The sequence below is a fragment of the Syngnathus acus genome, chromosome 10, assembly GCF_901709675.1.
Source record: "Syngnathus acus chromosome 10, fSynAcu1.2, whole genome shotgun sequence".
Taxonomy (NCBI): Eukaryota; Metazoa; Chordata; class Actinopteri; order Syngnathiformes; family Syngnathidae; genus Syngnathus; species Syngnathus acus.
The window spans coordinates 1,141,605-1,155,889 of record NC_051095.1 but is presented as its reverse complement, the minus strand read 5'-3'; the positions used below and the strand labels follow the sequence as shown (position 1 = coordinate 1,155,889).

General features: G+C 48.5%; 1 protein-coding gene across 6 annotated transcripts; it reads right to left on the bottom strand.

Moving 5' to 3' along the window:
- Nucleotides 1–4,208: 4,208 nt before the first annotated feature.
- Nucleotides 4,209–13,922, bottom strand: clcn3 (chloride channel 3). Of its 6 annotated transcripts, none has more exons than XM_037260654.1 (15): nt 13,737–13,922; nt 12,244–12,425; nt 9,791–9,951; nt 9,574–9,673; nt 9,194–9,381; nt 8,988–9,110; nt 8,652–8,858; nt 8,483–8,563; nt 8,166–8,418; nt 7,803–8,095; nt 7,545–7,731; nt 7,069–7,467; nt 6,667–6,883; nt 6,464–6,539; nt 4,209–4,998 (listed from the first exon to the last, which is right to left on the bottom strand). In XM_037260654.1, exons 2-15 carry the CDS (start codon nt 12,404–12,406, stop codon nt 4,843–4,845), a joined length of 2,604 nt encoding a protein of 867 aa, XP_037116549.1. In that variant the 5' UTR covers nt 12,407–12,425; nt 13,737–13,922; the 3' UTR covers nt 4,209–4,842. The 6 variants fall into 6 exon arrangements, 5 of the variants coding, with proteins under 5 accessions (XP_037116549.1, XP_037116550.1, XP_037116552.1 ...); XM_037260655.1 differs by lacking the exon at nt 13,737–13,922 and adding an exon at nt 13,075–13,461; XR_005098985.1 differs by having other exon boundaries at nt 4,864–4,998; nt 6,396–6,539.
- Nucleotides 13,923–14,285: the final 363 nt, after the last annotated feature.

Below are 14,285 nucleotides of genomic sequence, written 5' to 3'. Positions count from 1 at the left end.
AACAGACATGAACAGGCTAGTTGATGTGGACCGTAACCTTTTGAAACTATTTGCGATACAAATGGCTTCTGATATTCCAACAAAGTACTCCATCCCGTGTGTGGAGTGCCTACATTGGTGTGGAATAAAATTTGCACTTATTGGGAAAAATAAAACCTCTACTGAGCGCATTGCACTGACGATGTACTACGTAACGCTAAAGACTGCACAGAAAGAGGTGGCTGGTCTGACATTACACTGAAACTGAACTTAATATTCAGAGTAACATTTTATAGATTGAAATTTAAACCTGATTAGATAGAATTATTACTGTAATATGGGGCTGTTATATGGAGCCTGAAAAGGAACTGCAGGTCCCCCTTCCTATGGGCTCACCACCTGTAGGAGGGGCCAAAGGGGTTGGGTGCAAAGTAAACTGGGTGGCAGCCAAAGGCAGGGACCTTGTTGGTCCCATCCCCAACTGCAGAAGCTGGCTTTTGGGACATGGAATGTCACCTGTCTGGCTGGAAAGGAGGGCGATCTGATGTGCAAGGCAGAAAAGTTCTGACTAGACAGTCGGATTTGCCTCCACACACAGTTTGGGTTCCGGTATAAGCCCTCAGGCATGTACCTCACAAAAGTGCTTACGCCCCTCACATCTCTGCAATATATTAAGTCATGGGACAACACAATCATGTACAATTTTAATTAAAATGTTTTATATATTGTGCTCCTGAGTTAATGTTGCTGATTACTTTGAATTGAATAATATTTTTTGCTGTTATTTAATTTAGTATATTTATTATTTGTCAAGTGTTTCACTTCTTCCCACACTTGAAGGGTTGTACCAAATTAAACTTGAACTGGATTCCACTCAATAACCAGACTGTTGTTCCATTGTTTCCGTTTATTTTCTTCACCCGTGATCTTCTTCCAACTTGTCAATCATTTGTTGAAAGGGTGGTCTCAGTTGTAGTTATCACTTTGCAAGTTAGGTGAAAACCCTCAGACAAACAAATTCCAACAGTTACCATTGCGTATATTGTTTGTAAAATCAGATACACAGAAAATACCTATGGAAAGTTTTGACTTTAAACACTAACAGAAAAATAGACTGTTTTAAATGCATTCATGTAAATTCATCAAATATACTTTAACCATATGATGAAGATTAAAATAGTAAATCCAATGGATGTAAATAAACACCCAACCAACAAGTGAATCTTAGGATCTTTTTACCCATATATATTTACAAACACCTTTTCTATAACATTACGTTTTAGCAGTAAATACTTTCAATACATTACAATCATGTGAGAAATACAAGAAAAAGATGCGTGTTTTTAATTGTCTGTTAATTGTCCGTCTCCACTTTATGATTGCGCACAAAGTGTCCATGTATCAAACGCGCATTCTCCCCCCTATTTGTTTTGGCAACAAGGAGGATTTGTGAGCTTACCGGCTGTCTGTTCAGATCTTTTGTTTCTTTTTGGTACTTTTCTGTATTTGCTCTGTATTCCCGTGCTGCTGGAGGTGATGTTTTTGCCCATTAGGTCTTTCAGTCTGGCGTCCTTGATTACGTTCAGGTGAGTAGCGCGCACACGCCCTGATAGCCTCGTTTGACGCAGGTGAGTAGCGTGCGCGCGCAGTCAGCTGCCGTTCGCCGCGACATTTGACTTTGAAAAAAAATATTTTATTGTATTGTTTTTTTCACCGTAAAATGGCAGTTGGTCAAGAATGTTTATAGTTTGAAAAAAGATTGTTTTTTAATTTCAGGCAAAGTGATGCACATTGAATCTGTTCTTACAGACTGAAAAACAATGTTATTAATAGTTATTCTTGATTGTAAGTTGATCTTTCTTTTTTATATAATTTTTGTTTTCTTTAATGTTAATAACATGGGGGGGGGGCGAAATGTTTTCTTCTCCCTAGGGGGGCATCTCAGAAAATGATTGAGAAGCACTGATCTAATCTAACAGAATATGTATACATTACTGTTTCTCCCACTTCAGTGTTCAAAAAATATCATTCAACCAAATCCATTGAGTTCATTTAAAAAATGTGCCTTTTGTTTTTAAATTTAGCAGCAAAAAAAATTCAACCTCCGAATTTTGTTCGACAACTGAAGCAAAAAACAAAAAAAATCTAGAATTTTTTGTTCGAATTCCGATTCGCTCCACATCGTAAAATGTACGTGAAAAAAAAAACAATCAATCATCAAATCAAAGGATTATCAAGAGAAAGTTTAATGAATAAGGGAAAAAAGTCACACATCTCAATTGTTTGTACAAACGACGACAATTCCACTCGCCATTTGTCATTCAAGCGAGAATGATGCCGTCGCAAACCTCTTTGGATTGTAAAACTCAACCTTCGTAAAGGGAGGGGACAAAAAGGAGACTGCTGGAATGGGTGGAGGAATTAATCAGTTAGCCTCGTTCCCAAAATCCAAATTTTGGTTCCAAAAAAGAAAAGAAAAGAAAATGCAACTTAACTCCTAAAACACTTTTCATGAAATATTCCACACAACATGACTAAACAATGATTACTTTAACAGTCCTTACTCACGTGAGAATACATCCAAGTATGAATTTATGTGAATATATATAAATAAACAAATCACGTCATAAATAAGAGGAGCAAAAATGGAGCAAGTGTGCAAGTGGTGAATTGTGACCACTAGAGGTCCCCGGTTAACCAAGGTTCACAACGCTACGTCGCATCTCCCAATGTTACACGCACACGCTCACGCACGCACACACTGCGTTGGTGACTAATATTGACATTTTCAAGATTGATACAATATTTTCTGCATGTCCTTTATACTATTGTTGTATTATTTACACGTATGAAAGCATTTTTGAATGTTCTCATCACAAAATATCCACTTAAACCTTTTCATATACTTTGATTGAGACGCAGAAACAAATGGACGGTTGAGAGGGTGCGGTCACGCAATGGCGGCCTCGCCTGCCACGACGCAGACGAGGCCGTTCCCTGCAACCACCCCAAAAAGATCTTTTTTTCTTTCCAAGTTGTTCTCACTCACATCAATGCATATTTGGATGTCAAGGATCAAATCAAACGGAGGGTGCCTTTTAGGAATGCTATCCGAATATGCATTGATATGAGTGAGAACAACTTGGAAAGAAAATGATCATTAAAAGATGTTTTTTTAGGCCGAGTGTAAGGGCCGGGCCGCCTTTGAAGAAACCGATCAAGCTTGACCAAAGTATTGATAGTCAAACATACGCATGCACTGTAAATGATGCAATTACAACCTGCATGGTCTGAAGCTCCATCTCCCTTTCCTGTCGGGTCAGCGTGTTGACGGCAGCAGAGGAAGCCTGGCAGGGTGCTTGACAGTAGTTGGCTCCAAAATGACACACACGCACAAACCAAGACGGCCTGGGCAAAGTCACTGGAGGAGCCAAACCTTACTCTCTCGGCCACGCATGCGCACACACACACGACAACGGTGGAATCGGTAAAATTCCAATTGACGGCAAGGAAACGGTGCGCCGCTAAATGACCTTAAATGGAGCCAAGACGGCCTGAGCGTGCGTCACTTTGCCGGAAACGGGCGGAGAAAAGAAGACCAAACTTACCTCCCATTAAGGGAAACTTTGTTCTCAAATTGATACTTTTCTTGTGATGTTGGCAAAAAAGCTTTGGTATTTGCTCGTTGCCGATTGATGCCTGGATGCAAGCAAGTATAAACGTCGAAGTGAGCCATTTCGGTGCTCTCGTAATGTAATCGCTCTCGGAGTGTAATGTCACTGAAGAGGGAAGAAGAATTTTCTTTCATGAGATAAATAATCGTCAAACAGTTTGGAGATGCTGAATCATTTCAGGGACTGTAAAGTCAGTCCACGTGCTGCCTGCCAATTGGCCAGGCAAGCTTGTTTTGTACTCAAGTGCGGCCCACGTCGAAAGAGTCCACATCCCACTTTTTCATCTATTGCCAAAAGATATGGAAAGGAAGACGTCTTGTCGAGTCACGCCTCTTTTCTTTCTTTTTTTTTTTTTAAACACCAAACAATTCAAGCTGCCTTCTTTTCTGGTAGTTACAAAAAAAAAAAAATATGTCTTGTCACCGTGGGATAGTTGGAAACGCAATTTCGATCTCTTTGTGTGTCTTGACGTGAAGAAGTTGACAATAAAGCAGACTTTGACTTTGAAGTGATGATCAAACAAACGTGTCGGCGTCTATTTCACATATCACAAAGTTGAAATTTCAATCCAAATTTAATGACCCTTCATGTTTCAAATGTACAATCAAAGAAAGCAAAGATCACAACATTGCACAACTTCATAAATTAAGAAACCGAGATGTGGGCGACGCGTTCCTCAACGGGACGGAAAGGACGGACGGAAACGGCCACGTGCGCCGATACCTTCGATTGGTTTGTGGGGAGGAAGGGAGCACAAAGCCACGTGTTTCTTTTTCCACATTTGGTTGTGACAAAATCATTCCCGGCTCATGGCTCAGCTGATTAGCCGTGAAAAGTTCATCCATTCATCGAGGATCAAGGGTGAGCCGTTCCACGTTTGACCCTCTTTCCAGTTAAAGTGACGGCAAAAGTAGCACGAGTGGAAAGTCAATCGCACAAAATTCAGTTTTTTTTTTTTTTTTTTTTTTTGACTTCACAATGATGGAAGGATTAGTGAACTAAAAGATATTGCACACCAGACAGCGCCGTGTGGAACTCCTGCTAAGTTCTTCATTCTGGAGGAAGTGACAATTCAGATCACTTTTAGTAAAGTGAGTCACAAACCTCATCGGCAGTCAATCAACTCAAGCGGATGGAGTGCAAAAAAAAAAAAAAAAAGGGGAGAATGCGGGCAAATGAGGCTCGTAGGTCAACGGTAGGTGTCATCCAGGAGGCAAACTGCTTCCTCGTCCTCGTCGTCCTGAAACGATTGGATCAGTTGAACATGATGGACTCGGGATCTTGATTTGCCATCTGAGCCATGTGACGCAGGATATCCTTTTTTGTGACGATGCCAAGAAGCCGCCTGCGTGACAGGAAGAGTTAATGAGCGCGACAAAGCACATTTTGTTATTGTGGTCAAAACCGGTGGCGAGGTTGGAGCGGTAAGCTGAAAACGACGACCAACACCCGTAACCGATAGACAGAAGCTGCTTCAAAAAAAAAGGAGGCCGGGAAACTAAAGCTGATTTTGATATCGTTTGCTATTATAAGGTCGAGAGAAACATTTGACTTGTGGGAAAGGAGAGCCTCCACTGGTGGGAGGGATTTCACTTGGATGTTTGTGTACATGCTATCGTCTTTGCTTTTTTTCAAGCGGTTAGTGGCTCAACAAGCTAATGCGAACGTGCTAATGCTAGCTACTCCATGCTAATTCAAATGTGGCCTGTAAATGTGACAACATTTAGCTGCTACTTAGCTTATCTTACAATGTGCCTCCAGAGGGGGGGATTCAAAGCTACTATGCTTACACAAGTCCTGTTTGTAATTTTCGAGTTGTTGGTCGAAAATTAGCTTGGCTGTACACATGCTAATGGTGCTGTCCGAATACGTGGAATGTTTCTGTCGTGTTCTTTGTAATTTTCAACTTGGGATATATATGAACATAGCAATACTGGCTCGCTAATGCTAACTAGCTAATGCTAATTGTTTTTACTATTATATGTGGCGTGTAATTGTGATGACCCAGATCCAAATGAGCAGACTTGGCTTAAGATGTGCTATTTTCTGTCTTTCAGCCTAGCTATTAGCTTGGCAGTTTGCTCAAGTGGTCACAAAATGTTGTGAAAAGAACAGCGAAAAAGCTGAAGTTCCCAAAATATACTTGAACGGGAGCCAGCGGGGGCGAGGTCAGATAAAAAAGAACTTCCTACATGCATGATAGGACACGGGACTATCTAACACCACAATCGGGGACTCTCCTTGCTATGTTCACAAAAACACCCACAAACTCGTCAAGGCGGTGGTTACTGCCATGAGTCCGATGACATCCGTTGTCAAGAGCGGGAAGATTTCAGAAAACACACACACGAGAAGAAAAGTCAGTTCTTAATGGGACTTGGAATTCCAGCGACCGCTCAAGCCCCAAAAGCAGCTTGCAGAACACGGTGCGACCTTCTCACTCGTTACGACTTTGCAAATCTACAGCTACGGCTTGGCCAACGTACGGCTACGACTCTGTACGGACTGCCACGGCCGCTACGTCCAGGCTAAGCTAGGACTCCGCCTCTCGCGTCAGCTACAAAGCGCTTCGCCACGGACGGTCTAAGTGAAAGCTGCACGGGTTTGACTCTTGGCTACGGCTGCGATGCGTCGACTACTGCGGCCGCTACAATGCGGCTAACGCTCTTGCCAACTAAGCCACCGCCCCCAGCAGGAAGAGAAAGCAGGAGGAATGAGACGCCATTATCTTTTTGCCCACACCAGGTTTCATGCACCCCTCCACTAAAGAGTGGGGGTGGGGTGAGGGGGTCGTTTTACTGTCTATTCACCAGGGCCTCCGTGTGCTGCTTGAGCTCCTCCAGATGCTCTAATATATTCTTCTTTGTGATGATGCCCAACACAATCCTGCAACACACCCCCGTTACTCGCACAACTGGCCTGGAACGAGACGCGGAACGACACGGTGCCACTTCTGGCAGGATGGGGGTCAGGGCCAGAGTCCGGTCCGGCACGCTAACTGCGCTGCACTCACCCGTTGTGCGTAACCAGGCACTGGCGCAGGCCCAGCTTCCTGAAGATGTCCACCACAATCTCCATGGGCATGTGGTCGGTGACGGTGAAGGGGCTCATGTCGAGGATGGAGCGCAGCTTGAGGGGCCGGGGGCTGTCGGCGGGCAGGGTGGGGGCGTGCTGGGTGAAGTACACCCTGGAGTTCAACATGATGCCCTCCTGCTTGCGCCGAGCGTTCTCTGTCCGAGCGGGAGAGCAGTGGAGGCAGTTTACGATTACGATACGCATGTTCTCAAATGGAACTTTTCCCGATCAACTTTCAACGCTCGGCCAAATTTGCATTTGGCAGCCGTACCTTGGACTTACCGGTTGAACTTACTTTGTGACTAAACTCAGCAAGCGGCGTGGGCAAAAATGGCCGTACCTATAGCGATGGTGATGTCCCTGCGCAGGGCGAAGCCCACCAGCCTCTGGGACTCCTTGGACACAATGACGGGAAAACCGTTGTAACTGGTTTCGTTGATGACGGCCTGCAGGTCCTCCACGGTCAGGTCGTCCTGCGTCAGCACGGCCAGCGGCGGGTCGCAGCGGCGCGGCCGCATCACCTCCCTGGCCAGCGTGGTGTGCGTGAACTCCTCCTTGGCGTCCAGGAAGGGGTAGCCGTTGAGACGGATGTGGGACTCGTAGATGCCCTCTCGCCCAAAAGCGTCGCCCACCCATTTGCTCGTCATGACGGCGGCCATGAGGGGCACGATGTACTCCAGGCCGCCCGTCAGCTCAAAGACGATGACCACCAAGGAGACGGTCATGCGGGTCACCCCGCCTGAGGAGGAAGACATTGCGCAACAGGCGTGACCACGCTGAACCCAGAGAGTTCATCGTTGGTTCCGACAGACTCACCCAGGCAGGCGGCGGCCCCGACCATGGCGTAGAGTCCCGGCGTGATGCAATCGGCGCCAACCTCGCACCACTCCTTGAAGAGGAACCAGTCGTGGTGGTAGTAGGCCAGCTGCTCCACGGCAATGCCGACGATCCGCCCCGCGATGGCGCCGATGGCCATGCTGGGAATGAACAAGCCTGATGGAACCTGAGGGGAGGGGCGGAGTGGCTGCATCGGTTCTCTCTCTCAAATGGGTCTCGGGCAACAGGCGGGCTCACCTTGAGGCCGAAGGTGAAGATGGTCATGATGATTTTAAAGATGAGCGCCAGGCAGAGCTGCCACATGGCGGCGTAGACGCCGGGCCCGGCGGGCCGGTTGGGGTTCTCCGTAAAGGCCTTGCTGCCGTTCATCTGGCTGCGGTACTGGCAGAGCTGCGACGACTCCAGCGGGCCGCAGTCGGTGAAGAGCTCCTTGATCAGCTCGCTGGTGTTCTGGCGGGTGTACGGGTTGGGGAACGCCACCACGGCCGTGATCGCCGCCACCAGGATCACCTCCAAAACCGGGTACTTACCTGAGGTGCCAGACAATGGCTATTTTCAAATCATGTTTTGCGGCCGCTCGCAGATCGCCGAAGCACTTGCCAAAGCGGGTCGACTTGCGCCGCCGACACCAAGCAATGTTGGCTCGGATGAAGAAGGCGCCCCACAGGCCTCCGAAAACTCCCAGGAGGATGAAAGGGATAAGCTCAAACAGGTACCAGGGTGTGTGGTACTCCACGTAGAACAGCACCAGGCGGCTGTTCCCAAAGGGGTTAATGGAGCGCAGGACAAAGGCGGCCACCAGGGCGGCGAAAAAGGAGCGCCACAGTGTCTTGAGCGGGAAGTAGTAGCTCACCTGGAGGGGGAGACACAGAGCGTGAGACGAGTCTTATCCTGCTGGCTCAAAACGAGATGCTCACCTCTTCCAGGCTGAAGAGAACGCCACCTATGGGAGCCCCGAACGCCACCGACACGCCGGCCGCCGACGCGGCCGACAGGACCTGAGCGAGACGGAGAGCCCCGTCGGGGTCAAGGGAAAAAGCGCAGGCGGAAATGTCCCAAGTGCGCGGTGGCGGGCGCTCAGCTCACCTCTCGCTTCTTGGCCTCGTTCTTGCTGTACTTGGGGAAGAGGTAGGAGAAGATGTTCCCGCAGCAGCAAGCCACGTGAACCAGCGGGCCCTCCTTCCCTAGACTCAGGCCGGACGCCACGGCCAGCACCAAAGTGATGGTCTTGATCATCAGGGTCCACTTGCCCAGGTAGCCCCTGATGATGAACCCGCTCAGGATGGTCTTGATCTGAGGGGGGCAGACCAGAGTTGGCGTCAGTGGTGCTCAAAAGCAACATTTCCAGTTGGCGCCCTCTAGCTGCTGTGTGCGTTACATCAAGTCAAAACCATGCTGTCAATTGGCCCGCTTTTCATTTACCTCCGGGATCCCCGATCCGCAGGCGTACGGCGCAAACACCTTGACCAGACACACGGCCAGGAAAGCGAAAGACAGCGCCCAGTAGATGTACATGAAGTAGTTCATGATGTAGGAGCCCGGACCCTGCAACGGCGAGCCCGGTTATAAAAAAAAAAAAAAAAAGGAAATCTCAACGGGGGGGGGGGGGACGGTCCTCCGCAGCGAACCTCGGCCTGGCCCAGGATGAGCTCGGCCCAGCTCTTCCACTGGGGGCACTTGTCCCGCTCGGCAAAGGTGGTCTCGTTGGACGTCCAGCAGCACTGCTCGTGGTTGAACCACATGGCGCTCAGGCACACGCCCTCCTTCAGGTCGTTCATCCAGTCGGCGGCGATGTCGATCAGGCCGGCCAAGGCGCCTGCCGCCGAGGACCAGATGGAGGGACAAGCTTGTTATACGTTTTAAAATCAATTTGCACTTGAGTTGAATTCATTCACAGCCAACACAAGTCACATCTTTGACGTCTACAACCGTCAATGGCAATGAACGGGTTTTAAGAATGGCTCGGTAGCCTACGACTAGAACCGCGGCACGTTTGCAGGGCCATTACCGGAAGCTAAGCCGGTGAGCGTCACAACCAGCCATCCGGACCAGGCGTCGTACAGACTCTTGGTGAACTCCCACGCCGACTCCTTCTTCTTACTGTTGATCTGCAAACATCACAAACGTGGTATTTGTACAAAGGGCGGACGGCGCTCCCAAAAATATTGCAAATCCTGGCCGGATCAACCGCGAGTCACGCGGGTACCGGTTCAACCGGTCCTGACCTTGCGGTGCCGTTCGCGGTCCTTGCACTTCTCGCGCACCCAGTCGATGGTGTGGAAGTCGTCGTAGGTGCCCACGCCGGGGATGGGCTCCTCCAAGAAGTCCAGCAGGTGGGTAGAGCTGCTGGGCGCGCCGCCCCCGTTCGTCATGGCATAGTTGGAGCCTACGCCAGACCAAAGGATCAGCAGCCGCTACATCACGTTTCATCTTCAGACGAGTCATTAGGCCTGTCCCATTTCTGCTCGTTCAAAATGACCCCAAATCATTCTTAGGTTCTAAAGTTCCCCAAAGACCTTCAGATCATCAGCGGGTCCCAGTCACCTCAGTGTGGCCCCTTAAGTGTCGCTCGCTGGCGTTGCCGTGTGAAACCAGCTGAAGAAACGATAAGGAAGCCCACGTGAGCGCGAACGGCCACCGGTGAGGCCCGCGCGCCTTTTTGTCTCTGCTCGCTCGGCCCAAGAAAGCAGCCGAGCCGAGCCGAGTCGTGTCGTGTCTCACCCTCACAAAATGTCACGGCGCTCGCAGGCCAAAAGTCGCTTCAACAAGTGCTCTGTCTGAGTAAAAATCGGATCAAAATACCCGCATACGCGACATAGACTACTTCGACCCATAATTCTTCTTCTTTGGAAAATGATCAGCTATTGCTCTCTCAACTGGTTGCAATTGCACTGTGTCACTTTAAAACATAGGCCCGGGGGGGCCCAGATACGGCCCGCCACATCGTTTTATGTGGCCCGGGAAGACACCTTTTGCACCGACTGTGTGTTATGACTAAGAAATACTAATTGTCTTCACTTTTGAAAATTAGAGCTATTGCTAGCAACTTTAATCACCATTCAGCTTTTTAAGCAAAACGCTTTTCAATCGTCTCTGATTTCAAAAGTACCGTAATTTTCGGACTATAAGTCGCACCGGAGTATAAGTCGCACCAGCCATAAAATGCCCAAAAAAGTGAAAAAAAACATATATATGTATATAAGTCGCTCCTGAGTATAAGTCGCCCCCCCACCCAAGCTATGAAAAAAACCGCGACTTATAGTCCGAAAATTACGGTAGTCATTTATCAGTTTGTTGTGTCGCCTAGACTCTATGTACATCGAAAGAAGATGTTGATGTCTTAATGGCCCTCCGAGGGAAACTATGACGACAATGCGCTGCATGCAAAATGGCATACCAGGAGCAAAAGAAGTCATACAACGACAAACAAACAATCAATGAATCACAAAGACAGTCAAAAGAGTCGAAACAAACAAGTCGGGGAAAAAAAAACAAAGACTAACAATGTGAGCTTTGAAGCAGCATTTTGGAGCAACTTGATGGAGGACTGGCTGACTCCAAAATCAAGTGCATGACAGTCACAGCGGGGCAACCCCCGCTTATTTTGGCAACCCGCCAACCCCCTCCCTCAGTTGACGCTTGATTCGATACGCTCACTTGAATTGCAAACATCACATCGAACGTTGCTGAACATCTCCTTAGGGTGGTGGCCAAAATCGCGCTGGAGGTTATCAGACCGTACCAACAACAGGGGTCACGCCTGGATCCAGCTCATGTACGTAGCGTGACGGACCCCCGGTGACGGGCTGCGGTGGACACGGCTCCCGAGGCCTCAGGCTTAATCTCATTATCTTGTGCACGACGGCCGCGCGCAACGTCGTCGTCACTAGCGACGGACTCGTACCTCGTCTCGGGATCTCGCGCAGGGGGATGGTGTCCCCTCCCCCGTCGTAAGGTAAATAGGGGTCGGCGTCCTCCTCCTCCTCCATGTTGACGGACAGAGTCGGCGAGCTGAGGCTAGGCTAGGCTAAAAGGAGCTAAGCTAAGCTTTCACTGCGCACTGCTTGAAGTGCGTGCGTGCGTTGGAGCTGCTGCCATTTTTGCTGGAGGAAGGCAAGCAGGGCTGCGCAAGGCAGCGACACACACAGCCTGTGTGTGCATGTGTGTGCGTGTGTGTGTGTGTGTCGCCTTGAACTCTCTCGCCCTGCCTTCTTTCGCCCTCCCTTCTCTCGCACTCTCTCTCTCGCCCTCCCTTCTCTCACACTCTCTCTCTCTCTCGCACTCACTCACTCTCTCTCTCTCTCCCCCTCGCTCTCTCTCGCTCTACTGCAGCAGCTGACTTGAAGGCTGATGACATCATCATCACGCACGAACCGGCACTCACAGGGGCGTTTCTAGAGCCACTGGAGGCCCAGGACAACAAAGAAATAAATAACAGAGACCAAAAAAAAATAATAAAAAAATAAAAAACTAGACCATGCTGAAGCAAATATCTTGTCATACAAGATAAATAAGCACCCAATTAATATATGATGGAACATCAGATAGTTCTGTGTTTGGTCAGGTGAGCCCGAGGGTACTTGAACGTCAATTTCAGTGGACAGTAAAGGCCAATAGAATTCCACGAATGCAATAAATACAGCCCCGGCCCGGCCCGGCGTGTCCAGGTGCGCCGTACCTGGGGAGGAAGCGTCGCCATCTAGCAGGTTGTCGTCCTCGGTGGTGTGGAAGTCCATGACCATGCCAGCTCCATCGAGCAGCTCCTCGTCGCTGCTGGCGCTGGCGATGCTGTTGTAGCTGTTCCTGGAGTAGCCTCTGTGGTACAGCTGCTCCGACTCCATTTAGCAAAGCAGCCGTGCCCTGGGGGACAAATAAATACCCCCACTCATTATTGATATACGTATTGGTGAATGACTTGAAACGCAACCTAATCCCTTCAGCGATGATTGCGTCTTGATTGGCTATCGTGAGACTGCATTTGCACCCTTACCCAATCAGGTCTGAGCTGATTAGAAAGAAACGGAAAAAAAAGTCACGTCCACATTGCACCGTTCAGCCGATCCTCCCTGCTTTTCAAGCTTCTCGCCTTATCTCATCTATCAGAAAGCCTTCAAGTTCCTAGGAATGGAAAAAAAAGTCCAAGCAGAAGGTGCAGCTCCTGAGGAGGAGCTGTTGAGGCACTTCTATAAAACAGTCGTGTGTTCCTCCGTCACAGTCTGGTTTGGATGAATAAGAGAGACTGAGACTCTTGAGGACTTGCACAATTCTCTTGGACCCTCCACATCCTGGTCACCACCTCTTGCAGGCGCTATCCCACAAGCAGACATTAAGCAGCTTCTTCCCTCCTGCCATAAACGTCTTCAGCAGTTGACTTTTATTTCGTTCATTTTTTGCCAACATTGCACAAGTCTGTTGTGACCGGGGCTTGACATGAACTTTTAAGCTTGCTGGCGGCCACTGTGGTTAGCTGCTAGTGCTTGACAATAAACAACTCGGCAATTTCACCAACCTCTCAACTTTCTGGTTGGGTGCAACCAAGTTCGGCATTCGCTCCAAAATGTCAAGAGAAATTCCGCACGGTGACCGGCCAAACCATATTAAAATAAGCTCAGCAATACTAATAACGAGGCGACCCATATCTTGGGTCGAATTCCCGACCCAATACACTGGGCATAAGGTCTCTTTTGGAGCCAACTCTGTTAGTCATTCCAAGCAATTTGGAACTCAGTAGTTTGATCGAGGCTCCCCGAGCGTCATCTCCTGTGGCCATGTCAGCAGGCGGAGCAGGATCACACTCATCACTCAGGTCAGTGCAAGTAAACAAGTGCAGGTTAGAGAGAAAAGTAGATGTCCGTTCAAACTCTTGGAAGCGAACCCTGACTTCCGGTACACCGTACAGCAACTCGTCCTGTTGACTTAACTTGTATTGCTGCATTCCAACTAACTACCTCCGTCGTGACGTTCTCAGCACACCTCGGCACATTGGTGGGCCACCTTGCAGCCTCCCTTAGCGCTCCGGTTTAAGCGACTACGAATGATTTAAAAATAAATCAAATATGGAAAATGTACGTGGCTGCCCCCCAATGACACAACGAGATGTTGAGAGATGACTTGATGCTAAAGCTAGCCTCCGGTGTTAGCTACAGCGAGCGAGGGAGGAAGCAAACTAACCTTAGCGATGCCTCGAATCCAGTCCGGACGCAACACTTCATTGTTCCTCCTTACATGAAATCGCCCATTTAATAAAGAAGTCGTTTGCACAAGCAGCTCCTCTTCATCGCTGCTGTTTTCGTCCCAGTCTCGTACCTGTGTCAGCAACAGTCACTTCCTGTTTCCTACTGATGACGTCACGGCTGGACCATTGGACCGAACGCGGGCGCTTTTACCGTTATCATGCGTGACACGAAATGTCTGCACGGGCTGATTGATCGTGATCATTTGATGGCTCTCAAGGAAATATTTCTCTTTTTTTTATGGTGCTACTGTTGTTTGCTGCTCATTTCTTTTGCCAACCCACCTACCTCATTTGCGGTTGCTATGGAAAATGTCTTTTTCTCATTAATCCACAGACGGGTGGTGCAACTTGACACTGATGTACCTTGATCTTGGATATTATTGATCCCGTTTATTTATTTGGACGTTGTTCTGGGCTCTTTCTCAATGTGTGACCAATTTCAGTCCACTTCCAGGTAGTACCTTCAATTTCGGAATGTTGCTCAG